The sequence below is a fragment of the Cetorhinus maximus genome, chromosome 14 (genome assembly GCF_964194155.1).
Source record: "Cetorhinus maximus chromosome 14, sCetMax3.hap1.1, whole genome shotgun sequence".
In the NCBI taxonomy this organism is placed as follows: Eukaryota; Metazoa; Chordata; class Chondrichthyes; order Lamniformes; family Cetorhinidae; genus Cetorhinus; species Cetorhinus maximus.
This window is the reverse complement of record NC_135892.1, coordinates 92,268,620-92,288,213: the sequence shown is the minus strand read 5'-3', so window position 1 is coordinate 92,288,213 and position 19,594 is coordinate 92,268,620. Positions and strand designations below refer to the sequence as shown.

The window sequence follows — 19,594 nt, the reverse complement described above, 5'->3', positions numbered from 1 at the left end:
GTTTGTACAGGAAGTTTCCATTCTATATTTTGACATTGTAAAGAACCTATTTTTTATTTTTCTTGGACTGCGGCTTTAAAATTGGATTGTGACTTTAAAAAACTACAGTTTTTTGGCTACAGTTGAAAGACATGTTCACTGGAGCAGGATGAGGAATATCTACAATGTTGCTATCCTGAAACATAAGGTGCCATAAGAGAACAGGATGGTGCCAGAAAGGGGTTCTGGACTAAGGGGAACTGCCTAACTATAGCATTTTAAATGGTTCCTGACCAGGTGACCAGGGTTTTGTGTGATAACAGTGCAGGCAGAACAGCTCCTAGCCTGAAAAGAGGGAAGTCCTGAAACCTCTCTCTCCTGTGCTTGTAAGATTCCAGCAATTCTGCCATAATAGCTAGCAGGCTATCCCACACATCTCTGTAACCTGCTTTCTCTGAAAACCCCTGTCAAGAGGAAAAGGGGAAAAATCACTAGAAGAGACATTACAAATCAAGTTTTTCAACCAGTGAACCACAGACTGAAAGCATTGTGTGTGTGTGTGTGTGTGTGTGTGTGCGTGCGCGCGTGTATGTGTGTATGTATGTATTGGGGTTTAAGAAGGGGTAGGGTTTAAGTTATTGAGTTAGAAGTTAGCAGTTCATATTTCTTTCTTTTGCCACTAGTTAAAGACAATTTGTTCAATAAACAGTTATTTACTTATTAAGTTTACAAACCTGGTGCTCGTATTCTGTTAACCTAAATTAAATAGGTAGCATGGCTGTCTGAGGGAGGAAGGTCAGGTCATGGCAGGGTCTAAGAAGGATTGTGGGGGACAGACAAAGGGAGCTGTTTGACACAGAGAAAGTCTCAAACATGAAAGAGGGGAGATCAAGGGTGATTGAGGGAAGGTCACAGCTCTGGTTGCCTGGCTCTCAGGGTCTATGGTAAATGGAATAAAATCATCGGCCCTTTTGAACATGGCATTGGTGAACTCTCTTTATGTGTCTGTGTGTGGCTGACTGGGAGATGCCAGACATGTCCCCCGTGGAGCCCTGGAACAACCCAGGGGCATAGATATTCAAGGGCGTGGTGAGTTTTAAGACTACTGGCATAGGGTAACCTCCCATTCCACAAAGCTATAGGTCTTCCTGCAGGAGCTGACATAGGTCAGTGACAGTGCATGACATTCTCAGCCATCTTTGACATTGCATCTCTGACATTTGCTGATAATTACTATGTATGCAGCGTATTCAGTTACCACTCATTGCTTGGCAACACACTGGTCCCTGGTTGCCAGCATCCTGAGCTGCCTCTGCCTCTGCGGCCTTGTTATCCTTTTGGCTGTAGCTGCGCCTGGCCATGGATCATCCACTACCGATTCCTCTCCTCTTCCATCGCAGCATCAAAAAACACGGCGCAAAAGACCCATCCTGTCAGTCTGAAGCGATCTGTGGACAGAAAGCTGGTAAAGATCTGGTCAGCACCATCTATTTGGCTCTCCTTCTTGACTTGATGACTGTGGACCAATGGGGAGCACGACTACTATGCATCAACTACACCCTGGTCTCCATCCAACACCTCCAACTCCCTCCTCAACCTGGTTTCAGGCCACCCCTTCCTGCTGTCGCAGCTCTGTTGCTGAGCACTCCCACTCTGGACACTGGAGCTGTAAGCTCCCTCAGAAGACCTGGATTTGACACCTGTGCGGAACCCAGAAAGCCCAGCAGAGGAGAGGTACAATGACGCCCATGCCTCAACAAGGACAACAATAGAACAGACCATTGGAGTGCTGAAGATGAGGTTCCATTGCCTGAACCACTCAGGTGGAGCACTGCAGTACACGCCACAGAGTGTCTCATGGATCATTGTGGTCTGTTGTGCCCTATTGTTAGGAACTAGAGATAGTTTAAATAAGTTATATTTGTATTTGTGGATGTTAGGAATGGCTTGTAGCTTTAAGTTTAAATTTAGTTTGTGCTTCTGTATTTGTGTGTTAAGAAAAGGGGGAACTTGAGTTTTAGCTTCATTTTAAAAGTTACCTGCAAGTCTGAAGGCTTTGTTTGTGTATCTGCATTTTTAATGAGATTTTACAACACTTGAAGTGGTTTAGGGAAGTTAAAACAAAGTAGAAAAACTGGACTGTTGCCGAGCAACAGGAGGCCCACAGAGACAGAGAAAAACAGAAAAGTACTTTCAGTTCAGTTGAAACCAGGAGCCAGGAGAAGCTGGACACAGAATAGGGAACTGCAGAGAGCAGATTTCCCAAAATAACCAAAAAGTTCTAAAGCAAACAAGTGGGACAGAAAGGAGGAGTCCCAAGAAGACCTTCAAGTCAAAGGAAAAGAACAGGAATCTGGAAAAGGTCCTGTTAAGTAAAGTTAAGAGTGAGGAGCTGAGGAAAAGGGCTCCAAGTTAAAAGACAAAGCTGCAGGAGGCAGATGTAAAGCATTATAGGCTTGCAAGAAGCTAGAGATCCAAGGAGACAGCTGAACACTTCTGACTTGGAAGGAGGGCACACATGACTCCTTAATGCAGGCCTGTGAAGCAGTGTTGTTCTGTTGGCATGGCTGAGTATCTGAGAGGGTGCATGAAAGGTTAAGTGCACATAGAGATTCAGAGGAAAGGAACATCAGAAGGAGAGGTTGAAATACTGGAGGTGGAACCTTGTTGAGATGTCCAAGTGAAAGCATCATTTGCGAGTACTTCAAGTGGTAAGATTGAAAACCCTCGTATGAAAGGCAGAGTTCAGCGAGTCTAGTTGGCTAATGGCGTGGCATGCGTCTGGAGTAGTTGATGAGAGATACATAGCATCTGCTTGGTTGGCATCTGTCACTCAGTTTCAGAGTGTGGTGTGTTTGGCCAATTGGTTTATATGGACTGTGTACTTACTGTGAACCTTAGGAGTTTAAGATAGCTTTTGTAACTTGTGTAATCCTTACAAATCTGTATATATCCGTAAAATTAAGGTTGTGGGTGAAGCAGTATTGTAATATAGTTCATCTCTTGTTTAATAAATGTTTTGTTCTTTTGTTAAAAGTTCATCAGCTGAATCCTGTGACTCTGTTCAGTAGCCGCCCTCCATGTTTCTAAACAAAAAATAAAAATTAGGATCTATCAAGGGATCCAAGTAGTCCGGTAGCAACATCAGCTGGAATCATAACACTATATAACATAGCACAGCAAAGAGATGAGGAATTCCCAGCTGATAAGATGGAGGAGCTGGATTCATCTGCATAGGAGGATGAAGGGGAAGAATCAGAGGACCCCGAAGTGATGCATGGTGCAGCTCCAGCTGCAAATGCCAAGACGATGATGCAATGCACCACAGGCAGCACATGTCCACCAAACCAGACACAACCTCTGGCACCTAGAAGGGAAAAGGATTCAGGCCCTTTGCATGAAGAAGCCCATATGCTTGGTCCCGTCAAAGCCACACACTTCTGACTTGGAAGGAGGGCACACATGACTCAGTGTCAGACTCAGTCGTGTGTGCTCCAATCCTGGCAAGGCTTCGCTAAGAACTCTAAGTATTCACCTGCAAAATACGGAAAGCCTTGGCTGCAGATGCCACTGAGACAACAGCTTCTGAGGGGTGATAAGTGGGTGAGCAACTGCTGGCTTGTCAACAAGGTTCAAATTCCCCCAACAAACAAAGGTTGACAAACATAAAAAGCACCATGTTGCCAAGAAGCTCAGATATGCCACCCACAATAAATGATGTATCTATAACCTCCACATCAGCCATCGTTGAGTTTCAATGAAATGTCAAGTCCTTAAAAGCCCCCATCTGGTTTCAAAAGTCCCAGCAACATGACCATTCAACACACATGAATGAAGTGCTCAAACTGACAATGTCATAGTATGATTGGGCACCCATGCCACCTTTGTGCCATTAGAAAGTTTTTCACTTATGTTTTCTTCCACTAAACAGTCTGACCCCGACGTCCACAACTGAGGTGGAGACAGCCTGCTGAATGCTATACCCCATTGCCTAAGATGACCTTGGCTATCCTCTGCTGGTCTGAGGCCAAGAGGGCTCCAGCCTGCTGAGGGTCTCCTGCATAGATGCAGGTACACCCTTTCAGACTCACCAACAGGAGGCACTGGCAGAGGGGAGAAGGAGTGTCAACTCACCCTTGGAGTGCCTTGAGATGACAGCCCCAAGCTGGATTTCTAGTGCTCCTCCTCTGTCAGTAAGTGATGGCTCCACCCTGACTCCAGGAAGATAAGGGGCACCTGAAGGGAGGTTGAGGTGCCTCATTCCCCCTCTTAACTAGCCAATGGTGTATGGAGCCCATGGCCAGTGCAATAGAATGCAGGTCCCAGCACATATCCAGCAGCCACTGAGTGTTCTGTTGGATCTTGACGGTTGCCAATCTCTCTGTGGAGGAAGCCATACACTGACATGCCAGAGGCATGACAGAACTCATGGCTTGGATGGACTCCTCCAATGTTTGTACAAGGCTGCATATAGCTGTCATTTTTGCTGGATGTTTCCCTGCCTGTCTCTACATCTCCAGCAAGTTTCTTGTGGCCATCCCCAGAGGCCCATCATCAGCATGGGGCTGAGCATGGGCCTGGTCTCCAGCAGTCCTCAGACTGTCAGGGATCTCAGCTGTCACATGCTCCATCAGCTGCTGCAACATGTCTGTGGCCCCCGAGCCTAATCGCGAACACCTTCCCACTGGTGGCAGGAATGGGGGATAGATCTAACATTGCATCTTCTGAGTGTTCTGTGTTCATCATCCTCAGATGTGGAGTTCTGGTTTGCTGCAGACTGTGTGTGACGTGTCTCCTGACTGCGAGAAGCTGTAGTAGAGAACATACAGAATTTTTTGAGGTTATGCGCAATCCCTTTTCCCAGTGCAGTGTCTCCTGTATGCCCAGTTTTTGACACCAGGTTAGAGACATCCTCACTCTGTTGTGTTGACACTCCATCCTCGCCATGCACAACTGAATATCTGCCCTGCTCCCATAGCCAATTTGACCATGTCCTTCACTGCAGGGGCAATATGTGCATATCAGGGATTACCCTCCCCACACCTCCCCCACCACTGCCAGCCGCCCCACCACCAGTCTTCGAGCGCTCCCTGACTTTGTGCACGCTTTTATTCTGCAGGCAGACAGAAGGATTGAGTATCATCTCAATGGACAGCAAACCTCTTTAAGAGCATAAAGGCCTATGACAGCTAATATTACCTCCCTTGTGAGTGTTCCATATACACACACTCCTACAACTGGTACAACTTTCACAGCATGAACCCGCTCCCATGTCTTCAGTTCACATGTTCCATCTGGTGCTGAAGTCTAGAACCCAAACTCCTGCCTGACATACTTCTCCACTCGCATATTTACATTGTTTGATGCCATCATGAGTGGCACTTTGCAGTGACTACACCGTGACACTTAACCTTGTGGAGTACAGGAAGTCGTTGATCCTTTTGTGGCATTGAACCCAGTTTCACTTGTGGAACCCACAGCAGCTAACCGCTACTGAAAATCTCCATTCAGGCTGCTTTGATCAGGCAGGAAGGACTCCTGCTGCCATTGCTGGAAAACAGGACCTCCCGCCATTCCCGGACAGCCTGAAAGAGAACCTGTAGGGATGCCTTGCCAAATGGTGGGGCCACTTGATCTCTGCAATGAGATATATATCTGCTTTTGAATGAGTGACTGGGATCCACAGGTGGGCAGGGGATGGCAGCAGTTCAAAGTTGAAATCTGCCTCTCAGAGAGGCGGAATGATACCGCTGTCTTGCAGGAGTGGATGTCTGCTGTCGTGTGCCACTTAAGTATGGCACCTGGACCTTGGCCCCATGAGGTAATGCTGGGGTCAGTGACTTTCTGCTGTACAATTGGCCGGGACCCACAACTCTGCATGGCTATTTGGTTGGTCGCCATGTGATTGTGCGTGGCTAGCCGCCCCACCTCTGAGCAGAAGATCCACTCACTTCCAGTCCCGTCATCAGGACACTCACTGCTGCAACAAAATTCCACCCTAGATTATATAGACAGAACATGTGTGCAGGTACAAGAGTTTTAATATAGACATGTGCCTACTGACTCAATTTCTCTCCTAGTTCCTTGTCAGTATTGAATTCCGTTAGCCAAACTTCCCAAGGAGCATGTGGTAAATCCTTTTTGATAATTACCACGCTGGTCCTAACATTTAAAGAGGCACTGAATTTGTATGCATTACCCCATGGTCTCAATGATTACAAAGAGATAAATCTGCACTCCCACTTCTACCTGTTCCTTGTGCATTATCCTTCAAAACTTCGGACATTTTATACACTGGTAGTAACAGTGTACTTGCCTGACCTCAGAATTTCAAAGCAGAATAAACAGTACACTAACTATTTGCATCAATTGATTTTCTCATTAAATTCCAAGCCAAATCTCACTTAAAATTATTGATATTATCAACCTTGATTGGTTTCTTGGTGAGTTGACTCGACATATTCACCCTGTGTGAAAGGCCTATTCACTTTCTGTGCTTCATTCATCCTACTTGTGTTGTTCTCTGGGCCATGATAAACAATTTTTCAGAGTTCAACATATCGATACACTTAAGCATCTTAAATATCTCAATAAGATCCTCTTAAGAAGATTATAAGTATAAAGAAGCTCAGCTTCTGTAGTCTCCACTTTATAGCTCAGGCATCATTCTTCTCCAATGCCATGTTGTCCTTGCAGTAATATAAGCCAGAACTACATACAATAATGGAGATAGGGATGAACTAATAGCCTGTATAGTCTTAGTAATAATATTGTGATCTGTTTTCTATTCCAGATGTTATACAGTAAAAAAATGTTATTTGTCTTACATACCACTGAAACAGGTGGTGTCAATGATCTGCTTTCTCCTAGGTATACTTTGTATTTAGGTTCTAATTTATATTTCTTCTTACATTACTTTGTGTATGTCAACATTGAATTCTATTGGCCAAACTTTCCCATTTATTCAGCTTTTCCTGATTAACCTGCTCTTAATTATTTCAAACCTTACAACCCTGCCCCAAGCTTAGCGTCATTTTAATTCAGATACTGACTTGCATCAAAAGAATACTAATATATCAGTAGCTAAATGCACTATCCTGTTGTGCTGATCCTGATGCCCAGGAAGCATTGATGCATGCCAGTAACACGTCGAAACAATCCAAAAATTAGAGAAGCAGTGACACTGGAATTGCTTGTGCAGCTGTGGAGCATATTTTCTTCCATTTACTAATATTAGTGAAACTTTTCCCACTTTATATTCAAGTTAATATTTTTATTAACATTGGTGAATGAAGTAAAATATCCTTCATTTTAACACAATCATTTTTGATGGCCTTTGGGCAATTGATTATGTAAAACAAAATAATTTATCATCACTTCATTTTCTTGTTTAATTGATAGGTTCATTTTTTAAGTTTGTGTAAAATAAATTTTCACTCTAACATCTAATCATTACATTCCTTTGGGGAGAATGATTTTCTATTTTGTTATAGCTAGTGCACACAGGAGTTCTTTACCCATTTGATTTCACTGTCAGCAGCAGACATCTTATACCTACAGGCTTTGAGATGATAATGTGGGATTCCAGTGCACAAATGCTAATGTTTATTTGAAGCTCCTCTCTCTGCTGCTCTAGCAAAGGTACTAACCCATTTTAAATAGCTGTGTTAACACCTCCACTATTATCTGAAAGTGAAATGGCAAAACCAGAGTGTTTGTGCTTCCAACAGAGTAACTGTCCTGTGTACATTAAAGCAATGCTTCCTAGAAGGAAGAAGTATTTAACAAAACTACTTTTGTTCTGGGAGAGAGGAGCTATACAATGCGTTGTCAGGACCATGTCATACACAAGTGATGCGGTAATGTATTTTAATGCAGTAGTGCATTGATGTCTCTTTAAATCTACAAGTTACCTGAAAACGTCCTGTATGTTACATGTAACCGAGGCTTAAATATTAATCCTGTTTAAGAGCCACACTATGCAATAAAGTACAGAACATGTTAAGATTTGCCTGCAAAATAATCATCAGAAGCAAGGAAATATAACTGACAACAAAAATACATGAATCTGGCTGTTTTAACTCACTTTAATGGCTGAGAAAATAGCAGAGATAACTACATCTGCTGGCTGGTCTGCTGAACTACCACTTTAGTATATTATTAGATGACTGCCTTTAACAACTGTCAGACAGACAATCAAATCATATCTGTTTGCTGTTTGACTCCACAGGGCTAGCTATTACAGAAAGGGTGGTCGTGCCATGCTCCCAGTGAAATGGATGCCACCAGAGGCCTTCATGGAAGGAATATTTACTTCAAAAACAGATACCTGGTATGTGTGTTTTTGTGTGTGTTTCCTAAAAAAGAGAAAAGTAAAAGGGTTATGGTAACCATTAAGATAACTTAAGTCAGGTTTGCAAATTTGACAAGATATACTGTACTGACAGCATAATCACAGAACAACAAACAAGAGAAAGAAAGTTTCTCCCAACAGTTTCTATAAGGTAGAGTTTCATTGTGAATTAAGCACTGTCCTTTCACCTCCAGAATCTTGGTTAAAATTCCATCTGCTCCTCTCACGATATACATGAAATGAATTTCAGCAGTCTCAACCAGTTCCTAAAAAGTAGTTCCACAGCACCCCACACTAAGTTGGGTCTCAGTTTTCTTTTATTCATTCGTGGGATGTGGTCTTCGCTGGCTCAGCCAACATTTATCACCCATCCCTAGTTGCCCTTGAGAAGGTGGTGGTAAGCTGCCTTCTTGAACCGCTGCAGTCCATGTGGTGTGGGTACACCTACAGAGCTATTAGGAAGGGAGTTTCAGGATTTTGACGCAGCAACAGTGAAGGAATGGCGATATATTCCCAAGTCAGGATGGTGAGTGACTTAGAGGGGAACTTCTAGGTGGTGGTGTTCTCATCTATCCACTGCCCTGTCCTTCTAGATGGTAGTGATTGTGGGTTTGGAAGGTGCTGTCAAAGGAGCCTTGGTGAATTCCTGAAATGCATCTTGTAGATGGTACACACTGCTGCTACTGTGCGTCAATGGTGGAGTGAGTGAATGTGGTGCCAATCAAGTGGGCTGCTTTGTCTTGAACAATGTCAAGCTTCTTGAGTGTTGTGGGAGCTGCACTCATCTAGGCATGTGGGAGTATTCCATCACACTCCTGACCTGTGCCTTGTAGATGGTGGACAGGCTTTGGGGAGTCAGGAGGTGAGTTACTCATTGTACTATTCCTAGCCTCTGACAACCTGCTCTTGTAGCCATAGTATTTATATGACTAGTCCAGTTCAGTTCCTAGCTAATGGTAACCCCTATGATGTTGATAGTGGGGGATTGTTGGATTCTCTCTTGTTGGAGATGGTCATTGCCTGACACTTGTGTGGTATGAATGTTACTTGCCACTTGTCAGCCCAAGCCTGGATATTGTCCAGGTCTTGCTGCATTTGGACATAGACTGCTTTTGGTAATTGAGATTGGTAATCTCAATCAACAATAAAACCATAAAACATAGGAGCAGAATTAGGCCATTCAGCCCGTCGAGCCTGCTCCGCCATTTAATGAGATCATGGCTGATCTGATAATCCTCAACTCCATTTTCCTGTCTTTTCCCCATAACCCCTCATTCCCTTATTGATTAAAATGTCTATCTCAGCCTCTGCAGCCCTCTTTGGTAAAGAATTCCATAGATTCACTACTCTCAGAGAAGAAATTCCTCCTCACCTCTGCCTATAATGGGCAACCCCTTATTCTGAGATTATGCCCTCTGGTCCTAGACTCTCCCAAACGGGGAAACAATCTTTCAGCATCTACCCTGTCAAGCCCCCTAAGAATCTTATATGTTTCAATAAGTTCACCTCTCATTCTTCTAAACTCCAATGAGTACAGGCCCAACCTACTCAATCTCTCCTCATAAGAAAATCCTTTCATAGCCAGGATCAACCTAGTGAACCTTCTCTGGGCTGGCTCCAATGCCAGTATATCTTTCCTTAGATAAGGGGATCAAAACTGTTCACAGTATTCTAGGTGTGGTCTAATTAGTGCCTTGTATAGTTTTAGCAAAACTTCCCTAATTTTATTCTCCATTCCCTTTGAAACAAAGGCCAACATTCCATTTACCTTCCCTATTACCTGCTGAATTTGTATGCTAGCTTTTTGTGATTCATGCACGAGGACCCCGAAATCCCTCTGTGCTGAAGCTTTCTGCAGTCTTTCTCCATTTAAATAACATTCAGCTCTACTATTCTTCCTGCCAAAGTGCATAACCTCATATTTTCCCACATTGTATTCCATCTGCCAAGTTTTTGCCCACTCACTTAACCTGTCTGTATCCCTCTGTAGACTCTTTATGTCATCCTCACCATTTGCCTTCCCACCTATTTTTGTGTCATCCACAAACTTGGCAATAGTACATTCACTTCCCTCATCCAAGTCATTAATATATATTGTAAATAATTATGACCCCAGCACTGACCCCTGTGGCACTCCACTAGTTACAGGTTGCCTGAAAATGCCCCCATTATCCCAACTCTCTGCCTTCTATTAGTTAGCCAACCCTCTAACCATGCTAATATACTACCCCAAAACCATGGGCTCTTACTCTTAAGTAGCCTTATGTGCGGTACCTTATCGAACACCTTTTGGAAATCCAAATATATTACATCTCCTGGTTCCCCTTTATCTATCCTGCTTGGTACCTCCTCAAAGGTTTTTTCATTTATATAGTACATTTAATTTAGAAAAATATCCCAATGCGCTTCACAGAGCTATGAAGAGAGCAGCTGCTGAGCTGAAGGAGGAAAGGTGACCAAAAGAGGTAAGTATACAGAGGTTTTTAAAGGAGGGAATAGCAGAGGGTGGGAGCTAGGCAACTTTGATTGTATATGGTGAGGTGAAAGGCAGGGGAATACACAAGAGGCTGGAATCAGCAGAACGGAGAGTTGTGGGAACTGTTTGTATGGCTTATGTAGGTTACAGAGATAAGATGGGCTAGGGCCAGGAGAGCTTTAAAGTCAAATATAAAGATTGAGAAAACTCTAATGGATAACTAGTGCTGAATTTTATGTCCCGCAGGCGGGTGCACACCCAACCTGATTGGGCTTAAAATCGCGCAAGAAGACGTCGGGTAAGCGTCCCGATGTCATCGCGCACTCACGTGATATTTCACTCAGCGGGCGCGCGCAAAAGTCGGAAGCTTGCCCGTCAACAACTAAGAGGGCAATTAAGCCCATTAATGGCGCAATTGTCTCCGATTTTTTGTGGCCCATCCAACCTTACAGTTGGCAGACGAACGAATCAGCCAGGTGGCCTTTGCATTTTTCATCAAACCTCATCCAAGGGCGGGATGAAATTTTCATTATAAAATAAAAATAAATATCTGTGGATAGCATTTTTAACAGCTATATTTTCAGGTGATTTATTATGATGCATGGACACCTTTTTTTGCAGCTTTTTAAACCATTTTCAGATCTGCTGCTCCCTGAGGCAGCTGTCTGCCTTCAGGGAGCTTTCTCGCAGCGCTCACTCGCACCTACGGAAACATTATCGCCCACCTTCTTCCTGCCCCCACCCCGGCAGTGTTGAGCTTTTCAGCGCGAGTTTCACGTTGGCTGGCCGTTAATTGGCCAGCCAGCGTGAAATCATGTCGAGGGCCAATCACAGTCAGGGGCCCATTTCCTGACCACTTCCGGGCCCGCCAATCGTACGCCACCAAAGGTAAAATTCAGGCCCTAGTGTGGGTAGCAAAAATAAAATCAGACTGGTGCAGTTGATTTACTACTTAATGCTGATAGTGGGAAACTCATTCCCCAGCACTGACAGCCATCATCTTGATGAGCACAAAAATTCACCTAAAACATTTACCAAGCTTCACAAACACATGAAGGGGAAACAGCTATAACTGGCAATAAGAGTATATTTGATTTTCATTTGGTAGCTTCTGAACATTGAACTTAATACTTTATGTATCAGAGTGTGTGTTTTAAAATTAGCAGTGAGATCAGTAATTTAATCAATCTGCCCTACTTCTTAGTTATCATGTCTTTTTTAATTCTGTTTTGAATTATGGTGAGACGCACACCTTATTTACCTGTCAGAAGCCAAATGCGTGATGAGAGAGAGGTAGGGAAAATCAAAGACTGATGGCATTAGATTGCTCTTGTATGCTCCTGGCAGAGGCTTGAAAGTCAATTGCCTGACGACATGGCTTCTTACCTGCTGATGGAGCATAGCCTGATTAGACAATGAAAAGAAGAATGGAGACAGGGAATAAAGTAGAGTGTAATACAGCATCAAAATGGAGGAATTTAAGAAGGTGACATACCCTGAACAGTGTAACAGACTGTGTTTTGCTGTTTATTTGCAGGTCCTTTGGAGTGTTACTATGGGAAATCTTTTCACTTGGGTATATGCCATATCCCAGTAAGAGTAACCAAGAGGTGCTGGAGTTTGTCACTAGTGGTGGCCGAATGGACCCACCCAAAAACTGCCCTGGTCCTGTGTACGTAAATCCTTGTCACACTGTTTTGCATTTGTTCCACTAGAGGTTTTATTTAGACAAATTATAGCTTACTGTTGTTTCAGTCTCTACAGTAGTTTGACCTTTGCTTCTTCTCTCAGTGTTACTGACATGTCATTGCAATAATCTACATACTAACAGGTTGGGTGCATAGAGATCTATGGTTAGATAGCTTCATTTGTATAATTGGTAGGAAAATAACTGAGATTGAGATTATCTAGTTTATTTGAGTTATTGCTGGAAAAAAATAGATTTTTTATTGAAGCTTTTTGTCTTGCACTCATCAGGACAATTCACAAGAAAATACCAATGTCAGGGGAAACAATGTATTTATACTGTATGAGAAGAGAGTCCTGATTGGTTGGCAAGTAGACTCTGATATAGGCATTGCCATGGAGAATGCACCAGTTGATTGTGACTGACGGTTAACTGCCAAGCATTGTCAGTCAGGCTCACGGTGTTGAGCATTTGCATGTACTGGAAGCTACATATATTAATACACAGCCCCTGTTCTTTGCAGACAGGAAGAACATGTACACACAGTGCGCCTATTTCAGCTAAACAAAATAAGTGACAGCTATTTGCTGGTTCATTCCCCAGAGATCAATCAGTGTATAGCTGCCTGGTTTAAATTTCAAACAATGCTAGGCAGTTAACTGTCAGTCAGCTTCAACTGGTGCATTCTCCATGGCAATGCCTCTACCAATCAGAGTCCACTTGCCAACCAATCAGCACTCTCTTCACATTCAATATAAATATGTTGGCTCCCTTACGAATTGTCCTGATGAGTGCAAGATGAAAAGCTTTGACAAAAAGTGCCTCTTCTTTCAGTAATATTCAAGCTCTGTACTACCAAATGACAGCTCATTTGAGTTGTTAATAATGTAGCACCTCACAATTGATTTATATTGGAGCAGTGTTGCATGCATCCTGAGAAGGTGCAATGGAAAGGAGCACATCACAATAAAGGGGTGATGTTGAAATATAAAATAGTTTTAATCGCCTAGGACAGGATAGCTCCCCGTTGCAGGCAAACATGGAGGTGAGCAGGCATTAAAAATCAAGCTTCCAGTCAACTTGCTGGTTTGCCAGCTCCATCCTGCTCTAGGGTCAATCTCGAGATGGGATTGGAGACTATCCACCCACAAGGGTTCAACGATAGGTGAAGGTCAACGAAGGCCTATTGTCAGAGGCCTACTGGAATTTTCCCGTTAGCCTCCAAAGCCGCTGAAGCAGGGAACAAGCTAGCTGCCTGGAGGTGGCCTACCAGTGTCAAACCTATAGGCCACTCCAGGCAGGCTTTGAGGCCTTCCCTGCCTGCCTGGCCACAGCTGAGGCTGCAGGCCACCCTGTGGAGAGACTCTCCCCACACAACAGTGGTGTAACTGCTGAGGGGATTTTTTTAATTTACGAGATTAAAAGTTGGACGGATGGCACCTCTATTTTAAGGTGCCCTCTCTCTCTTATCTGCAAAGACACGCTTCTGCTTCTTCAATGCTGGAAGGCCTCCAATTGGCCCTCCAACTTTAAGAGCCTGCTCGCTGTCCTTAAGTGGACAATGAGCTCACCTTCTGGCCACTAATTGGTCACTTCGGCGAAAATCACTGCTGGGTGACTGTTTCCCACAGTGCAGGGTTCTGAACCCCCATTGGGCCCTGATCCCAAAGCCTGTGCGGAAATTTCTGTCTCTTGCCTCGGTAATTAAAAGGAATTAAACACTGATTTTTTTAAAGTATCTATGCTGATTTAAACTGTGGGTTAGATATGTAGGACAAGAAAGGTATTAAGACGTGGCATATAATCATGTTTAACAGACTAACTGTAAGAATTACCGTATTTTCATCTGACGGAAATTTACATGCAATATTTGAATTTCTGAAGCACATTTCAAAATAAACAAACACATGAGAAAAATGAAATTACTTTTGCTTTAACTACTGAGATTAAGTAATCTTGGGTCAGGATTTTATGGCCCCTCCCTCCCAGCGGGATATTACAGTCCCACCGAACTGAATGGGGGGGGTAGACACACCGCGGGGGAGGGGAGACAAGTCGCAGCAGGGCCGTAAAACCCTGGCCTTGGAATATTTTACTTTTACCTGGAGTTGTCACGTGAGAATGAGGGAGTAATTAGAGGCTCTGAGCTGCAGCTTGATAAGCAGTCCATGGATCTTGATGACACCCACAGCATTGACAGGTCTAGTGGTGCACAGACCAAATTTTACTTTAACTATGCCTGTGTAATTAAGGGGAATTTGCAAGCTGATTTATGTATTTTTTTCTTGTGGTGGTTATATTGGGAACTGTTTGAGAATGAAATGCATAATTAACATGTCAAAGTGTAGCTGTGTTTGTGACCATAGATCTAACTTTGAAGCAACGGTATTGTCCTCTCATCTTTAGCCTGTCTGTAGTCATGCTGAAGCCAGTTTAATGTCAGGCTGTCACCTTTTTCCCAAGTCCAAAATTTGACAAGGACAGGATAGGGGCAAGGCAGAGGGCGGGCTTGTGGCTTCAAGCCTGATATTTATTGCTGGTGAACCATAATGACTGTTGCTTCCACAAATGCAGTAACGGGTGATTCTCCCCCACAAAACCATATGCCCAGTAATCAATTACAACTTCTTGGAGAGCACAACAGAAAATGTCTTTTAAAAATAAACTGGGCAACAGCAATAGTTATTTCCATAAACGCTGCTGCCAAAAGGGCACAATGTTGCCACACACTGCAAGTTTGAATGAGGCTATTGCCACTTCAGATTAAGTAGGCTCACTTCAGTAGTTATGTGTAGTTTATTGAGACACATAGTTGAAAAATCAAGCCCTACAACGGAGGACATCACCAAGGTTGAAAGAAAGTAAAAGGGAAGGGAAAATACAGTTAAGTGGTAATTGTGCAAATATAAATAAATACCACATAGCTATAAAATGTTCTTCCTACTTTAATTTTTAATATATCAGGTATCGAATAATGACTCAGTGTTGGCAGCATCAGCCAGAAGACAGACCTAACTTTGCAACAATATTGGAACGAATTGATTATTGTACACAGGTAACCTTTACATATATATTTGATAAATCTCTAGTGAGGTTACATTTATCTAGGATTACAGAGATCATGGTGTCACTAAGAAAATGATGATCAGCATTCTTTGAGGATAATCTGGTGCATCTAATAAATCATGACTTCCAAAAGTGTTTAACTAAGGATCCTATGGGAGACAAAAATGGAAGCTCTTGAGATTAAGATGAAGTCATAGATTGGATTATTAATTAGCTAGATAAAAGGAAACAGAGTAACTATCAATAGCAATAGTGCCAGTTCATAGAGAAGAATTCCAAGAAATTGATACTGACACCTGTTGAGATCACAATACAGAAGCACAGAAAGGACTCAAACAAAATCAGTACAACTCTTAAATCATAAAGAAGTGAAGAGAGTTAATTCTATTTCCATTATACAATAGAACAGGATTCAAGTGTTTTTTTAAATTATAAAGTGGAGTAACTTTTAATTTGTTCTTGAGATGTGGACAAAGGTGCCTATCCAGCATTTGGGTGGCCCTGGAGGCATCAATGTGGGTCTAGAGAGACATAGAAGCCTCCGACCAGGTAGAAGGTGATAGGTTTTAATTAGACCCCAGCAATGTTATTTGTGATTTGCTAGTGAGTTCACATTCACAAGTTGCATTGATGGGAATTTGAACTGATAGCCTTTGATTTGCTAATACAGTACCATAACCAGTAGACAACTGCACCTTTCTTGAAGGGGGCAGTGGGTCGAAAAAGCGGGAGTGGACATAAAGAGGTTCCTTCTTTGAACCAAGAGAGCAAATGTAGAGCTGATTATACACCAATAAAACTACAGGTTAAATATAACTTGAGGAATAAAGGGAGTACATTAGGGGGTTGATCTGACACCTAAACAGGAGAGAGATCAAAGGCGGCTGATCAAGTGTGAGCTTGGACCTGAATAACAGGATGGTCCACTGTCATTCTTGCTTCTGTACATCTGGTGACATTGCACATGGATTTGTGTGAATCAGGCCCTTATCTCTTCCCTGTTCCTGCTGGTAACCAATATTCACCCAGTGAGAGAGAGCAACACTGAGATGGTATCTTTTTTGAGGGGACTGATATTCAGTAAAGAGCAAGCTGTAGTCCGGTCAGTTGTGATTGTTGAGGTAATCAATTAGGAAGCAGAAAATAAGATGTTTGGCGAACAGAAAGAAAATTGCAGACACACATAAAGATTAGTAATTTAGAACTTATTTTCCTTTCTGAAAGTGGTGTTTTGCATTGGGGTACCATCCCATGGGCACTTGTAGGGCAGAATTTTACCGTCGGCGAGCAGGGGGTGGGACTCACTCGCCGACGCGTAAAATGACGCGGGATGACGTCGGGGGGAACCCCCAACATCATCCCGGCCCATTTAAATTTTCAGGAAGGTGGGGGCACAGCAAAATCAGCTGTCCGCCCGCCGACCTGTCAATGGCCAGGAGCCCCGGCGGCAAATAGAGAAAACATGAAACCTCATCCACCGGCAGGATGAGGTTTCATGTAGGGATTTAAAAAGTTTAATAAACTTATAATGTAAATTATGAACATGTCCCATCTCGTGTGATATTGTCACATGAGGGGGACATGTTAGGGAATTTTTTTTTCTATTTTTAATGCTTTCACAACTGTCAGCGATCTCCCTGAGGCAGCACTTAGCCTCAGGGAGATGGGCGCTCTTTTGTGCACATGCGCGAAAGAGCGCACTCTCGCTTTTGGGGAATCCCCCCCCACCCGCACAGGAAGCGCATAGCGCTTCCCACTGGACGTCACGCTGGGCGGCCTTAATTGGCCCGCCCACGTAAAATAGTGGTGGGGCCCGCTTCTCCAGCGGGGATCGTCTCCCCGCCCGCCGGAGATTGGGTTGGGCCCGCCCGCCTGGCAGGCAGAAAATTCTGCTCGTAATCTTCTGACGCCTCACTAGAGCGACCATTAGTGAATGCAGCTAACTCTAGTTTTTCCTAATCTGGGTTCGCAGGGTTCAGCCGTTCGTATGTCAAGAGCTCCATTTATTTCATTAAGTGTGCTTAGTGCTTTGGGGAGGTATATTCAAGTCACAGGTTTGCCATATGGCCTGTGATTTGGTCATTAACAATGTATTGTTTGCTCTTTTTCTCTAGGATCCTGATGTAATAAACACTTCTTTGCCTGTAGAATACGGGCCTCCAGCAGAAGAAGAAGGAAATGTTCCTATGCGGCCAGATGACCCTGATGGATTAGCACCTCTTTTAGTTTCACCAGCACAAGAAGCAGAGAATGAAGGTGCTTCCACTGACCCCTCCCCACCACCCCAGCGTCCGACCAGCCTCTGCCTTGGCGAACATCGGATCAGATTTGTTCCTAACGATTCTGCCATTGTACATACTGGAGGGCCATCTGAGGAGGGGTCTCATGTCAACAAGGCATACTCACAAATGAACAACTCTTCTGCTTTACAACAAGGTAGGGGCTCCCGGAAAAAACCCACCAACCTCTGGAACCCTACGTATGGGTCATGGTTCACAGAAAAGCCTGTCATGCAAAACAACAATACTTTGACTGACAACAAACCACCAGAAAGGGAAGATTCTGGTTTCCATGCCAGTGGCGGTTCTTCGATTACCATCCCAACATCCAGGCCTCAGGCCTCTGCTCTTGTACTAGAACCTTCTTCCCTCGTTGCCAATACATTGGATGTGCCTCTATTCCGGTTGCAGCATTTTCCTTGTGGGAATGTGAGTTATGCATTCCAACAGCAACAGCAGCAGCAGCAGGGATTGTCTCTGGAAGCTACATCTGCTTGTGCTTCTTGTAAGGAAGATTACAACTCACATGTTAGTAAGGGCTTACCTGCCCAACAGGACCCACGTGTTCACCCTGTTGCCAATATACCCACTTGGGACTCAGGACTCTCTCTAGCAGAGGATGTAAATGTTACTATACTGTAAATAAGAAAAACTAAAAGGTGGTTTTACTTAATCAAGTATTACACCAGCAAAATAAAAAACAGCAGCAAGTACCGTTTGGCACACAGGACTAGCACAGGGTTTTTATTTTAAGCTGAAATATAGTGAGAGCCACATTTGAATATGAGACATGTTCCAATGCAGTTAATGCATGTGAAGGCACCAAGCCCATGTACAGGTGATTTTGGGCTGAAGTTACAAGTACGAGAAAGCCACTGCAGTACCAACTAAGCTAATTTATAATGTTACATTAACTTTTGAACTAAAATAGTGTCTTTGAGTAAAAGTTCCACAACAGACAAAACCAACTGTACAGAATTCTCCACTGGTAGTACTTTTGCTGGATTGTACAGTGGTCTTTTAATTACCATGTCCCTTGTCTCACCAGCACAACCCAGGCACTCCTACGGAGGGGGATGATCGGGTTTGAAAACTGAGATGAATCAGTAGGATCAAAAAAAAAGAACTTGCATTTATATAGCGCCTTTCACAATCTCAATATGTCTCAAAGTACTTCACAGCCAATCAAGTAATTTTGAAGATAAGTCACTGTTATAATGTAGGAAAATCAATGCGAGAAGATCTTTGTGCAAAATTAAAGGCAGAGCAAGCTGACTTAACACTCGCTAAATTATGGCAGCATGTCACTAATCGGTGAAACTGCTCCTGATCCCATTCAAGTATGCGGAATCAATGGATGGTCACCTAATCTGCATACAGGTGCCAGGCACCCTTTCACTACCAGGGGTGGATTTCAGGTGTCCACCTGACCCAGGATGTTGTAACATATGGGGATGGTGTTGTTTCCACCTCCACCCCACTAGGAAAGCAGTAAGCAACATCCCCTCAGCTCCCTTTGTATGTGGGTGCATGTAAGTTTAAACTAAAAATTATTTTAATCTTCAGGGATCTATGCCTCCTTCTGGCATAGATCCCCAAGATGGTCTCATATACACCGAGGAGTCCTGAACAATTCTTCTGATTGCAAATGCTGGCCTTCTGTGAGGCTAAGGTTGCAGGAACTTCCAACGTATGGAAGTCTCAGCCCCAGCCCCAATCCCTGACCTTCCACACTTCACTGGCCTGTGAGAGGC

At 43.5% G+C, this 19,594-nt stretch overlaps 1 protein-coding gene across 1 annotated transcript in view; it reads left to right on the top strand.

Moving 5' to 3' along the window:
- The window catches only part of LOC144689335 (ALK tyrosine kinase receptor-like), a 274,691-nt gene extending 256,209 nt beyond the window's left edge, over window positions 1–18,482 (top strand). The window contains exons 17-20 of the mRNA XM_078556369.1: window positions 8,210–8,311; window positions 12,346–12,480; window positions 15,460–15,550; window positions 17,676–18,482. Of these exons, the coding sequence (XP_078412495.1) occupies window positions 8,210–8,311; window positions 12,346–12,480; window positions 15,460–15,550; window positions 17,676–18,482 (1,135 nt within the window). The remainder of the gene's footprint in view (window positions 1–8,209; window positions 8,312–12,345; window positions 12,481–15,459; window positions 15,551–17,675) is intronic.
- Window positions 18,483–19,594: the final 1,112 nt, after the last annotated feature.